Raw genomic sequence first — 14,405 nt, 5'->3', positions numbered from 1 at the left:
CAGCACCAGTGGGTCCCCTTGGCCCATCCCACGTCCCCACGCTGTGCGGGAGGCCAGATCTGTCCACTGATGGGCAGAGAACAAATGAGCTGACCAAATGAGAGGGGGGCCACATGGCATCTGATGTGCTAACAGATTTCAAAAACACAGGTAATTCAGCTACATGCACATAGATCACAGGGATCTTTAAAATTCAGATAGCCCTGATAATAATTCAAGGTCCCATTCTGAGAGTGTTTTTGACAATTCTACAGTCTCCAAAGAATAAAAACTTGTCTTGGGATTAAAATATATGTGTTTCGAAGAATAAAGAGTTTCAAAGAAAGATCAGTGACTTGGACAAAACCTGCATCTTCCTGATATTTCTGTGTAAAGAGAACCTTCAGGTGTTTATTAGTCGTGATGCCCCAGGGCAGGAGCCTAACCCGATGAGGAGAGCAAGGCCCTGGAAGCCTTTCTCACCACGCCCGCAGAACGTGGTCTCTGGCTGCGCCTTGATTCTAAATTTACTGATGTTTCTTTAGAAGCTGAAGTCATTTCCAACGCATATGTTGCTATGACATCTAGAACAGTGGCTGATGCGCTAAGCCGCTTTAGCCGTGTCTGACTCTTTCAGACCCTATGAACTGTAGCCCGCCAGACTCCTCTGTCCAGGGGATTCTCCAGGCAAGAATGCTGGAGTGGGTTGCCATGCCCTTCTCCGGGGATCTTTCTGACCCAGGGATTGAACCTGCGTCTCTTGCATCTCCTGCATTGGCGGGCAGGTTCTCTACCACCAGCACCACCAGGGAAGCCCACCAGACATGTACTAGGCACTCCCTGAATGCTTCCCGACTAAATGAATGTCATTTAAAAACATCCAGGAACGTCATATCTTTAGCTGTTTTGAAAGGATAAGTCCACATTATAACAATCGATTTTCTACGGTATAGAACAAGATGCTCATCAGACACAGTACACATAACACTTCACATTGTTTATTAAACATTAAGCCACGTGACAGAACAATTTAAATACCACAGGTATAAATCCCATAATCATAGATCACCCTGGATGATATTTCAGTAAGGCTTTACCCCACTGACAACTTCAAAGGCATAGAAACATATGATTTTTTAATCAACAGAAGTCAGAGCCAAATAATGAATAAAAGCTATATTCACTGAGGTTAACTCGTAGCACATAATATTTCTTCATTGATGAGTGGCTGAAAAGGTGCAATCATGGGATTCTTTCTGGATAACTCGGGGAAAAGACTGAAGGCAGGAGGAAAAGGGGATGACAGAGGATGAGATGGTTGGATGGCATCACTGGCTTGATGGACATGAGTTTGAGTAAACTCTGTGAGTTGGTGATGGATGATAAAGCCTGGCGTGCTGCAGTCCATGGGGTCACAAACAGTTAGATACGACGGAGCCACTGAACTGAACTGGAGAAGCTTGTGCCACATACAGGCTGGGTTCCAAGGAGCTGGGCTGATACAGTTTCCTCTCATCCTAGTCTTCAGATAATTTCAATTTTTGATCTCTACAGGGGAAAAAAAGAACAGGAGCATATGGCTATGTTTTAAAAATGTGAAAGAATTTTGTATACTCCTCCCTGGAACACAGAGAAGGAATATACTTTCTCCATCTGTGAAACAGAAGAGTTTGAACTGGAAGAAATTAGCTTTTATTGCCAATCTGGCTTCTCTATGATTGTTGTTGTTTTGTTGCAAAGTTATGTCTGACTCTTTTGCAACCCCATGGACCATAGCCCACCAGGTTTCTCTGTCCGTTGGATTTCCTGGGCAAGAATACTGGAGTGGGTTGACATTTCCTTCGCCAAGGGATCTTCCTGACCCAGGGATCAAACCCGTGTCTCCTGCACTAACAAGTGGATTTTTACCACTGAGTCACCTGGGAAGCCCCTTCTCTATGATACATTTTATTAATGTCAGCTAGAGTCTTGGCCCCATTTCCTACCTTATGTAAAATAGGGTACTTCCTTCTTTCCTTCAGAACTGTGACCATTACATTTGATATAAACTTACATAAGCACAAGGGGCTTCAGCCTTGACTCAGTGGTAAAGAATCTGCCTGCCAACGCAGGAGACAGGGGATTGATCCTTGGGTTGGGAAGACCCCCTGGAGGAGGGCATGGCAACCCACTCCAGTATTCTTGCCTGGAGCATCCCATGGACAGAGGCACATGATGCACTGAAGCCCATGGGGATCACAAAAAGTCAGACATGGCTGAGCACGTTAACATAAGCACAAGTAAAACCAAGGTATTAAGATTTTCATCACTCTAATTAATCTGATTAAAACATATATGCATTGGGATTTACTACTGTATCCTCCATTTAAAAAATTTTTCCTTTCTGCTACCTTTGGAATTGATGGCAAGTATAGTGAAGGACAGGGAAGCTGCAGTCCAGGGGGTCACAGAGCCGGACGTGATTTAGTGACTAAACAACAAATAACAACTCCACATGGGCCTCCCAGGCGGTGCTAGTGGTAAAGATTCCGCCTGCCTGTGCAAGAGACCGGAGACCTGGGTTCAGTCCCCGGCGGGAAGATCCCCCGGAGAAGGGCGTGGCAACCCACTCCAGTATTCTTGCCTGGAGAGTCCCCGTGGACAGAGGAGCCTGGAGGGCTACAGTCCATGGGGTCGCAAAGAGTTGGACATGACTGAAGCACACACGCATATTAACTCCAGAGTAACTGTTACTTCTATCAGAGACCTGCCTCTGTTTCAGATGAGTTTTCTGAGCTAAAGTCTCCTGTGTTGTTCCAGGCATAGGGGAATAAGATACACAAACATAGAGTCGCAGAAATGTTCCTCTAGAGGGTTTGCCGTGTGGTTTTGTTTTGAATTTATCTTATTCCCCCCACATATACACCCCCACCACACACAGAGATGCTTATTGTGGCCAGTGGAATAATCTGGAACTATAGGCCTCTTCCCAACACCTTCCCGAGATGCTCAAGCTCTAACTGGGGTGTTGCTCCCTGCAGGGTGATCCCTCAGCTTATGAGCAGCAGCCCTTTAGGAAAGGGGTTTGCCGAGCCAGGAAAAGGACCTGATATTTCAGGACACACCCTGACAGAAGGGTCTCTGACCTCTTGGGCCAGAAGCCTGGGATGGAGCTCTCACATAAATAAAATGCAATATGTAACTTCTGATTTTTTGAGCACTACACAGTAGTCCCCAACCTTTTCAGCACTGGGAACTGGTTTTGCCAAGGAACATTTTTCCACCAACCATTTGTGGGGGATGGTTTAAGGATGATTCAAATGTGTTTCATTTATTGTGGACCTTATTTGTATAATTATTATATTAGCTCCACTTCAGATCATCAGGCATTAGATCCTAGAGGTTGAGGACCACTGCACTATAGTATTAATATCTCAGGTACTCATAGTTAAAATTAAGAGCCCAGAAGATCAAGTTGTATGTGCTCAGCAAACAAATTCCATCACACATTTAGGTTTTCCATCCCCGGTGGATGATGACAGATGGGCATAAAGCAGAAAAAGAAAGAAAGAAAAGTTGGAATGAGGATGCAATGGCTGGAGCACGAACAACCATTTTGGGCCATAAGACAGATGTTCTATGTTGATGCTAAAAATAGCAGGGAAGCAAGAAGGAAGGATCCTGGGATCCTGATGATTCTTGAAACCCGACTCTTGCCCCTTGACTGCCTTTCTTTAAACTCTTTTTCAGTTCAGTTCAGTTGCTCAGTTGTGTCCAACTGTTTGCAACCCCATGAAGTGCTCTTTTCAGAGAGATATAAATCTCTTACTTGTTTAATATAAAAAAGAAAGAAAAGCAGAAGCTCTTACCACCTACCTCCCCCAAGTGGGGCAAAAGGAAAAATGATGAAATCAAGGTGCTGTAAAAACTCCAATGGAATGACATTCAGAAAATAACCTAATGCCAACGCTCTAAAGATCCTTGCAGTTCAACAGACATCATTCCAACTTGTTGTCAATGCTGTGTTTGTGCAGATATTTTCTTACAAGTCACCTGCCTACTGTCTTTAGGGTTTCTATAACTGATGCACAATAGTTTAACCTTTTCTTTCTCTAAATCAACATGAACTTGGTCCTTCCTGACAGCAAACCAGCAGTCATGTCAAGACTCCTTTTTGAGTGTTTTCACCCATTTTCATTTATCTACCATTTGCCAGTTTATAAGTTGCTATGATTGTAAGTTGGGGGGAACACTAAAGAAAGCTGAGGGGATATTACAGAGATGTATGACTGATAGTCTCAAATAAAAGAGTACAAAGTAGAAATCTATCGACGTTTCTAAAGACTCCCTATGTGGTATGTTCCCTCCACTTCTCCAGAACAGACAGGGCTAGTTCTCTCTCCCTCTCTTTGGGGTGGAGGGAATTCGGCCCCACAGGGTGGCTTACCTGCCTTTTCCTCCCCCTGTGCTCTTAACACCGCGGCTGCCATCTCCTGGATGTGCTTCCAGGCCAGCTGCACGTGGGCCAGCTCCACTGTGCGTGAGCAGATGGCAAAGCGCAGCACGAACCGGTCTCTCAGGGAACAAGGGACCAAGTGGATTTTTTTGGCACTGTTTATGCTTTCCAGAAGAGCTTCATTCAGTTTGTTGGAACCCTGCAGATTGAGAAAGGCAGTACTCGAATCTTTGGATGCTCAAACATGCAACACGAAGCCAGGTAGGTGTTGGGTGATACAGTCCCAGGTCAGTGGGAGAACCACCTCACCACAGGCCTTCCATTTGCAGTCATAAAAAGCTCAGCTAAGTAACCGTGACATGGGCCCAAGAGAGGGCTGCCTTCCCTGCACAATTCCTGCTGTTCCGGTGCTGCCAAAAGGCGAGCCTTCTGTGACCCAGGTTTACAGAGAAAAAACGAAGCTTCCTGTAAGTTGATAAGTTTATCAATAACCTCAGATACGCAGATGGCACCACTCTTATGGCACAAAGTTGATGAAAGTGAAAGAGGAGAATGAAAAAGTTGGCTTAAGCCTCAACATTGAGAAAACTAAGATCATGGCATCCAGTCTCATCACTTCATGGCAAATAGATGGGGAAACGGTGGAAACAGTGGCTGACTTTATTTTTCTGGGCTCCAAAATCACTGCAGATGGTGACTGCAGCCATGAAATTAAAAGATGCTTACTCCTTAGAAGGAAAGTTACGATCAACCTAGACAGCATATTAAAAAGCAGAGACATTACTTTGTCAACAAAGGTCCATCTAGTCAAGGCTACCGTTTTTCCAGTGGTCATGTATGGATGTGAGAGTTGGACTGTGAAGAAAGATGAGTGCCAAATAATTGATGCTTTTGAACTGCGGTGTTGGAGAAGACTATTGAGAGTCCCTTGGACTGCAAGGAGATCCAACCAGTCCATCCTAAAGATCAGTCCTGGGTGTTCATTGGAAGGACGGATGCTGAAGCTGAAACTCCAATACTTTGGCCACCTGCAAAGAGCTGACTCATTTGAGAAGAGCCTGATGCTGAGAAAGATTGAGGGCAGGAGGAGAAAGGGACGACAGAGGATGAGATGGTTGGATGGCATCACTGACTCAATGCACATGGGTTTGGGTGGACTCTGGGAGTTGGTGATGGACAGGGAGGCCTGGAGTGCTGCGGTTCATGGGATCGCAAGGAGTCAGACACGACTAAGCGACTGAACTGAACTGAACTGATGAGCTGAAACAGCAGAACTGTATAATGGCACCGGGAATGGAAACATACAGAAGAAATCTCACAATAAAGTAAGTCTCCTGCACACGAAGCTTGAAGCTGTGAAATTTCCAAGATGAGAGAGTGCATTCTCATGTCCACCCACGTTAGCGTGTCTGGTGCGCCGTGTCACGCGCCCGCGTGCTCTGCAGGCTGTGCTCTCGGGTCCTTTGCTGCACAGTCATGGTTACAGCGCAGTAGGTGAGTGAAGTGAAGGCCGCTCACTTGTGTCCGACTCTTTGCGGCCCCATGGACTACACAGCCCATGGAACTCTCCAGGCCAGAATACTGGAGTGGGTAGCCTTTCCCTTCTCCAGGGGATCAGAGTACAGTAGGGAGGTATCTGTTTCATGCCCAGGAAGTCTGGAAGCAAGCATAAAAGCAGCGGTGCTACACCTGGTCCTACTGTGCTATTCAAGGTACTGTACTATGAGATTAAAAAGGTTTTCTCTATTTTTTATTTTTAATGTAATATTTGTGTGAAAAGTTACAAACCTATTACAGTACAGTACTCTATAGCCGACTGTGTTAGTTGGGTGCCTAGGCCAATTTCACTAAACCTACATACAGACTAAACTCAGTGAATGCATCCTCAGAATGGAACTCATTCCTATGTAGGCAATTGCTGTGTAGAAAATGAAGCGTGATAGTCAGCTTCTGGCTAGAGTCTTGGAAAACCGTCCTCGAACTATGGACCAAAGGACCATCAGTAGCCCCCTCCTGGAGGGGAGCAGCTCACCAGCCTTGGACAGGGGGCCGGGGGCCCGCACCCCATACTGAGAGGACCACATGGGTGAAATGCGTTACAGACTGGGGGCCGTGCCCCTCCCGTCTGGTCGCTCCGGTTCCCCTTCTCATCCCCGCCCACCTCTCAGCCTTCGTTCTGTCCCCAGGCAGTGACTCCAGCCCCACACGCCTCCTGGCTGACGTAGAGGGCCTGCACGTGGGGCCAGCGTCCTGGGTCACGTGACTGTGGTAGGCTGTACTCTTCTTGCTCCATCTTGAGACCAGGGAGGACAGTGGGAAGAGAAAAGTCCTGGTCGGCCGGAGGCGGGACCCGGGCCTCACGTCTCTGCAGAGTCTGCAGGCCGCCGACTGGCGTGAGGCTGTGCGCAGTGGCCCGTGGGCAGCGTGTGGGCCCAAGGCCACCTAGGAACTGCTGCTGCGCACCAGATCCAGCCAGGGCCGGTTCCGCTCCAGGATGAGGGTGAGAAGGTGGAAATGATGGTTTGAAAGGATGGAACTTCACCAGGAAGACGTAACAGAAGAGCAAATGCCTGAAAGTGCCAAACGCAGGAAATAAAAGCAAGCAACTCAGGAAAACTTCGCTCACCATTTTCAAATGGATCGGACAAGGTTTGTTTTCTACTAAACAGAGGCAAAGACAAAACAGTCTGAGGTGTAAGAACAGTAGCAGCAGCAGAGACTTGACATCCAGAGCCGATGGCAACACGGCAAAGAAAACATAGCAAGATAGCAGATGCGGAGGCAGAAAACAAGCGCCAACGCCTGCACAGCACGCTTCCTCAAGGAGAAACCAATTCACGGGATAGAAATAACAAGTTTCACGGAAGAAACGTTTCACTTTCTGAGAAGCCCTTAGGCTTCCAGGGCAGGAAGGGAGATGCAGGCAGGTTTGCCCAAGTAAATGGGGAGGAGAAAATAAAAGTCTTGACTTTGACAACACAATGCTTGTTGAAAGAAGCCAGTCACAGAAGCCAGCACAGTGATGATCCCGTTAACACAAATGTCTGGAGCAGACAGATCCACAGAGAGAGAAAGTAGATCCGTGGCCCTAGGGATGGGGCTGGGGCTTCTCTGGGGGAGAATGAAGATGTTCTCAAGCTAGACTGTGGGGATGGCTGTGCAACCACAGGGAAGGCTAGACATCACTGAAATGGATAATTTATATGGACAGAGAGTATAGTATGCGGATGATATCTCAACAAAACTGCTAAAAACTAAAAAAATTAAAATCCTTCAAGAACACTGGCAGTAAAAACAAAAACAACTGTATGATGGCAAACACATCAGGCATACTGGCTGCCAACACCAGTGCAGATGGAATCGCCCCTCTGGTCGCCCTGTGGGGCCCTGCTCCTAGCACCACAGGAGATGTCTGCCCTCCTGAGCTCAGGGGTCTGTGACGCTCTCCCTCCTCTGCTCAGGTGTCTGTGAGATGCTGTCCCTCCTGTGCTCAGGTGTGTGTGATCCTCTCCCTCCTGTGCTCAGGTGTGTGTGATGCTCTCCCTCCTGTGCTCAGGTGTCTGTGATGCTCTCCCTCCTGTGCTTAAGTGTGTGTGATGCTGTCCCTCCTGTGCTCAGGTGTGTGTGTGATGCTCTCCCTCCTGTGCTCAGGTGTCTGTGATGCTCTCCCTCCTGTGCTCAGGTGTCTGTGATGCTCTGCCCTCCTGTGCTCAGGTGTGTGTGTGATGCTCTCCCTCCTGTGCTCAGGTGTGTGTGTGATGCTCTCCCTCCTGTGCTCAGGTGTGTGTGTGATGCTCTGCCCTCCTGTGCTCAGGTGTGTGTGTGATGCTCTCCCTCCTGTGCTTAAGTGTGTGTGAGATCCTCTCCCTCCTGTGCTCAGGTGTGTGTGTGATGCTCTCCCTCCTGTGCTAAGGTGTGTGTGATCCTCTCCCTCCTGTGCTCAGGTGTCTGTGATGCTCTCCCTCCTGTGCTCAGGTGTCTGTGATGCTCTCCCTCCTGTGTTCAGGTGTCTGTGATGCTCTCCCTCCTGTGCTTAAGTGTGTGTGATGCTCTCCCTCCTGAGCTCAGGTGTGTGTGTGATGCTCTCCCTCCTGTGCTCAGGTGTGTGTGAGATGCTCTCCCTCCTGTGCTCAGGTGTGTGTGTGATGCTCTGCCCTCCTGTGCTTAAGTGTGTGTGAGAGCCTCTCCCTCCTGTGCTCAGGTGTGTGTGTGATGCTCTGCCCTCCTGTGCTTAAGTGTGTGTGAGAGCCTCTCCCTCCTGTGCTCAGGTGTGTGTGTGATGCTCTCCCTCCTGTGCTCAGGTGTCTGTGTGATCCTCTCCCTCCTGTGCTCAGGTGTCTGTGATGCTCTCCCTCCTGTGCTCAGGTGTCTGTGATGCTCTCCCTCCTGTGCTTAAGTGTGTGTGATGCTCTCCCTCCTGAGCTCAGGTGTGTGTGTGATGCTCTCCCTCCTGTGCTCAGGTGTGTGTGTGATGCTCTGCCCTCCTGTGCTTAAGTGTGTGTGAGAGCCTCTCCCTCCTGTGCTCAGGTGTGTGTGTGATGCTCTGCCCTCCTGTGCTTAAGTGTGTGTGAGAGCCTCTCCCTCCTGTGCTCAGGTGTGTGTGTGATGCTCTCCCTCCTGTGCTCAGGTGTCTGTGTGATCCTCTCCCTCCTGTGCTCAGGTGTCTGTGATGCTCTCCCTCCTGTGCTCAGGTGTCTGTGTGATCCTCTCCCTCCTGTGCTCAGGTGTCTGTGATGCTCTCCCTCCTGTGCTCAGGTGTGTGTGTGATGCTCTGCCCTCCTGTGCTTAAGTGTGTGTGAGAGCCTCTCCCTCCTGTGCTCAGGTGTGTGTGTGATGCTCTCCCTCCTGTGCTCAGGTGTCTGTGATGCTCTCCCTCCTGTGCTCAGGTGTCTGTGATGCTCTCCCTCCTGTGCTCAGGTGTCTGTGATGCTCTCCCTCCTGTGCTTAAGTGTGTGTGATGCTCTCCCTCCTGTGCTTAAGTGTGTGTGAGAGCCTCTCCCTCCTGTGCTCAGGTGTGTGTGTGATGCTCTCCCTCCTCTGCTCAGGTGTGTGTGTGATGCTCTACCTTCCTGTCTCAGGTGTCTGTGAGAGCCTCTCCCTCCTGTGCTCAGGTGTGTGTGTGATGCTCTGCCCTCCTGTGTTCAGGTGTCTGTGATGCTCTCCCTCCTGTGCTTAAGTGTGTGTGAGAGCCTCTCCCTCCTGTGCTCAGGTGTGTGTGTGATGCTCTCCCTCCTCTGCTCAGGTGTGTGTGTGATGCTCTACCTTCCTGTCTCAGGTGTGTGTGCGATGCTCTGCCCTCCTGTGCTCAGGTATCTGGTTATGGTCTTCCTCTGTGCTCATGTGTCTCTGTGAGATGCTCCACCCTCCTGTGCTCAGGTGTGTGTGTGATGCTCTCTCCTGTGCTCAGGTGCTACTGTGTGAGGCTCACATCTCCCTGCCAGCTCTCCTGTTAGGACTCTACTCTGTCGCCTCTCGTTTTTCCATGTGCGGTTCTCACCAGCCCTCAAATCCTGCAGAATCGGTGTGGGGAGGGAAAGGGAAGACCATGGCCACGTTTGGATGGGCAGCACCTTGACAATGCGACTGAGTCCATGGTGTCTTCTCCTGCCTCCCTTTGTGGACTTGGACACGGGGACCTGACACAGAGTTGACTCTGCAAATGGAAAGCTCGCCAGAGAGTGGTCAGGGCATTAGAGCTAAGCTAATGGCTTCTTCCACACGAGGCTATTTGATAAGGGTCTGTGTGAGCAGTGCCCCTTGGGGCCTGTGGAAAACATGGTTGTGATTGTCACCAAAGGTGGCTGATTCCCTCAGACAGCAGAAAGACATAACCCCAGGGAACAGCGTCCCTCAAACCCCTATTGCACCAGCAGCTGGGGGGCATACATCAAGTCAGCGGGTCCCAAGTGAGCCAAGACTGGCTCCTCACAGGCTCCCAGGTGCTGGTCCAGGGACCATGCTTGGGCCGGTGAGCCCACGCATGGGTCAGCCCTTCAGGGATCCCCGTGGCACAGCTGGGTCGATGGGGAAATGGCCAGCATCCTCACACCAGGCACACACGGGCAGGGAGTCTGAGTGCCCTGGAGAAGGGCGGGGGTTGCGGGAAGTCAGACTCGGGAGCTGGGACCAGCAACCTGGAGAACTGGTGGGGAGCAACGCAAGGTCTCTGGGGAGCTCAGTCGATGTATGGATGCATGTAATGAATGACCGCTTCCTCTCTTTCCAGTCAAGAAAACACAGACAATGAAGTCGACTTAGACATACCTTTAGCCGGAAACAGACCAGTCCCAGAGTGACTTCTGCACAGATTTCAAAGCGGGAGTCCTGGCGCACCAATGCCTCAAACGCATGGGCCAGCTGGACGTGCTGGAAAGGGAAGGGACATCTGTCTGAGTCTTCTGTCACGACTTGTTTCAGAACTTCACCACCTAGAGAACAGCATCAGACCACGCGTCTGGAACTCATGACTATGCTTTAGCCATTTTCTTCCAGCATTGATGTCACCCATGTCCTGGCTGTCCCCACAGAGGGTGAGAAACTTGCTACCAGGGGAAAGGGGCCACCATCTTCAGAAAAACACCTCTTGTCATCTTCTGTTCAGAGGACCGTGTTCATCACATCTTTTAGAATTTTAGGCTAAATGTTGCCAGGAGGGATTTAAAGAACACGCCTGCCAATGCGGGAGACGGAAGAGGCCTGGGTTCGGTCCCTGGGATGGGAAGATCTCCGGAGGAGGGTGTGGCAACCACTCCAGTATCGTGCCTGGAGAATCCCACGGACAGAGGAGCCTGGCAGGCTGCAGTTTATAGGGCTGCAAAGAGTCGGTCACAGCTGAGCACAAGCGCACACACACTTTTGAAGAGAGACAGCAGACAACATCAGCTGGGGAGCCGGGCACTTCCCTGTCCTGTCCTGGTGCTGGCCCATGGTGCAGGGGCGTGCTCAGTCGCTTCCGTCGAGTCCAACTCTTTGTGACCCCATGGACTGTAGCCCGCCAGGCTCTTCTGTCCATAGGATTCTCCAGGCAAGGATACTGGAGTACTGGCATGGATTGCCATTTCTTCCTCCAAGGGATCTTCCAGACTCATGGATCTAACCTGCATCTCTTGCATCTCCTGCATTGACAGGTGGATTCTTTATCATTAGCGCCACCTGGGAAGCCCAATAACACCACAACCGTGCCCATTCTGCAGACCAGGAGACTGAGGCTGGTTCTAACGCAGTTGACCAGCACCAGAGCTCCCTCTCTGCAGCTGTTTGTTATTCCACAGCATCTGCTGCCACAGTGAGACCCTCGTCAGCCCCAGGCTGCCGCCTCTCCCCGAACCAGCCTGGACTAAACATGGAGGTGTTTACAGAGACCAAGAGCTGGTTCACACAGTACATGATCTGAGAACCAGCTCACCCAGATCTCAGCGCCCATGGGGCTCATCCTGAACCCCGGCATCCAGTGTGGGGCTCACTGACAGGTGCCCAGGGAGCATCTGAGCAGAGATCGCATTGCTCAAAGTGCTGGGACAGAAACGTCATTTATTTTTTTTGGAATATAGCTGCTTCACAATGTTGTGTTAGTGTCTGCTGTAAAGCACAGTGAATCAGCCATATGTGTACATATCTCCTCTCCCTCCGGAGCCCCCCTCCCTTGCAGCCCACGCCTCCAGGCCATCGCAGAGCACTGAGCTGAGCTCCCTGAGCTGTGCAGCAGCTTCCCACTAGCTGTCTATTCCACACGTGGTAGTGTGTGTCTGTCAGTCCTAATCTCCCAATTCGTGCCCTCCTCCCCTCTCCCCACTGTGTCCTCTGTCTGTATCTCTATTCCTGCCCTGCAAATAGGTTCCTCTGTGCCGTTTTTCTAGATTCCACACGTATGAGAAACACCACCATTTCCATGAGGGGTCCCCAGGCGGTGATGAATCTGCCGCCACTAGAGGGCTCCAGAGACTGCTGGCAGGGGATCCCCTCACGCTGGGTCCTGGGGAGCTGGACACCTGCCGGGATGTATCCGGCTCCTAGGAGGGCAGGGTCGGTCCCCCTCAGGGAATCACGAAGCGCTTGCTTCCCGGAGCTTCCAGCAGGAATCACCCTCGTGAGATGAACTACTTGTGCTTCGCCTTCTTGCCCCAGAGCAGCTGAATCCTCATTCAGCTTCTGCGCACAGGCTCCCCACGGGAGAACTCATGGGCCCGCTTCCATGTGCTTTCCCCGTTCTCTTCGCACAGAGACGCCCAGACCCTTTACAGCCCCCCAGCAGCCTCCTGAGCTGGATGGGTGCGTGGCGCCGCGGGGCCCGAGCCGCCGCCCGCTCCGTGCGCTCTGCCACAGGGAGGGGCCTGCAGCCATTCGCCCCGCCCGCAGCTGCCCGGCACCGCCCCCAAAGCGAGCCTCTGCAAGGCTGCCCCGCTCCCCTGCCGCCTGAGGGCCCCCGTCAGGGTGGGGCCGCAGCTGAGGACGCCAGCACCGGAGCACCGGCTGGAACCTGGCAGGCCGTCCACAGCCAGCTAAGTGAGTGGGTCTCCGCTGGCCTGCTTCCTCAGTTGCTTAAAAAAGGAAAAGAGCAGGGTATACATACTGCTATTGGAGCAGGGAATGGCCACCCCAGTACTCTTGCCTGGAGAATCCCGTGGATGGAGGAGCCTGGCGGGCTGCGGTCCGTGGGGTCGCACAGAGTCGGACACGACTGAGCCACGTTCACTTAGGCACACTGCTCTGTGCTGTGCTGAGTCGCTCAGTTTCCCGTGCCCTGCTTGACAACGTCTTACTTCATTTCTCAGGTCTAAGACCTCCCTAACATCAGCTGGATAAATAATGACAGCAGACTCACCTTGCGGATATAGGCCTGCAGTCCCTTGACTCCGTACATCCTAAAAACAAACCACATCTTCAAAGAACGGAACCTCCGGCCCAGTGGCAGCTGCCAGTGCTGAAATCAGACACAAGACGGCAGCTCGGTGAGGACTGTGCCAAGGGCTGGCTTCCTTTTCGACTCATGGACTAGCTTGTTTCTCCTGAAGGCAGTTAGTTCCCTGGAGACCAACCCTCTGGCTGCCACAAGGGCAAAGCTGACAGCAGGGGAGTGAGCGGTGCAGCCAGAAGCTCTCTTTACAAAGCTCCGAGATGTCTACGGAGTGCACGCAGGGACCAGACCAGTGTCGGGCTCAGATGCCACTGTGAGCGGATGGGGGAGTGTGGCCCTGCCCCTCGGGCCTACAACCCAGGAGGGGTGGGAGGGGAAAGTTCACTGATTTCTCTGCCTACAGGAAACAAGAAGGGCGCTGCAGATCCCTACGCCCTCTGCTGCGCATGCCCCGTGACACCCCTTCTCTAGAGCAACGTGCATCTTCTTCCTGCCTCACAGGCCGCCATGGAACACGCGGGACATCGCGCGAGCCTTCCTGAGTTTTCCTGCGTTTGTCAGCTGCTCGGGTGTGACACTCTCCAATGGTTGTCAAGGTACCAAAGCGAGCAGGAGTGGACACAGAGGGGACAGGGTACAGGGACATTTGGGAAGATAAGGATAAAAACATCCTGATTTTTACATGGCCACTTCCTATTGGAGCTTCTAAAGGAGATGAGGGGCACAGGGGGTTTCTCTCCGTCTTCGTTCTCCGTGGGCAGCCCACAGAGCCCAGAGACGGACTTCCTGCTGGGTATGGGGCAATGCCACTCGGGGTTGGGGTGCAGCGTGGCTGCACGAGGGGCACAGCAGGCTTGGGGGGCACTGCTGCTCTAGGGAATGCACCCCCGGCCATGGCACCCCACTTCTGAACTGCAGTGAAAGCACCAGGGGTTCTGCAGAAGCTTCTAGAGTTGCAAAGAGAAACACGGGTCCAAGACTGAGGTTCAGAAGCATCCAGCAGTGTCACTGCTGTTTACAGCGGGCACTGTGTGGATGCACAGGCCATCTCACTTTATCTTCCTAACCGCGCTGGGAACAGGGCTTAGGAGCTCTGTTTTATCCGTGAGAAAGCAGGCATCTAGGGGCTAAAGATGC

At 51.5% G+C, this 14,405-nt stretch overlaps 1 protein-coding gene across 3 annotated transcripts in view; it reads right to left on the bottom strand.

Moving 5' to 3' along the window:
• Nucleotides 1-967: 967 nt before the first annotated feature.
• DDC (dopa decarboxylase) overlaps nucleotides 968-14,405 on the bottom strand; it is a 98,844-nt gene continuing 85,406 nt past the window's right edge. For 2 of the 3 annotated variants that reach the window (XM_052638679.1, XM_052638680.1), the window contains exons 12-15: nucleotides 13,236-13,334; nucleotides 10,679-10,780; nucleotides 4,406-4,613; nucleotides 968-1,527 (exon numbers count right to left, since the gene is read on the bottom strand). In XM_052638679.1, the coding sequence (XP_052494639.1) occupies nucleotides 1,514-1,527; nucleotides 4,406-4,613; nucleotides 10,679-10,780; nucleotides 13,236-13,334 (423 nt within the window). In that variant the 3' untranslated portion in view covers nucleotides 968-1,513. The remainder of the gene's footprint in view (nucleotides 1,528-4,405; nucleotides 4,614-10,678; nucleotides 10,781-13,235; nucleotides 13,335-14,405) is intronic. The other variant, XM_052638681.1, reaches the window with a different exon arrangement.

This window comes from Budorcas taxicolor, chromosome 4 (assembly GCF_023091745.1).
Source record: "Budorcas taxicolor isolate Tak-1 chromosome 4, Takin1.1, whole genome shotgun sequence".
Classification (NCBI taxonomy): Eukaryota; Metazoa; Chordata; class Mammalia; order Artiodactyla; family Bovidae; genus Budorcas; species Budorcas taxicolor.
This window is presented reverse-complemented; position numbering and strand designations above follow the sequence as displayed.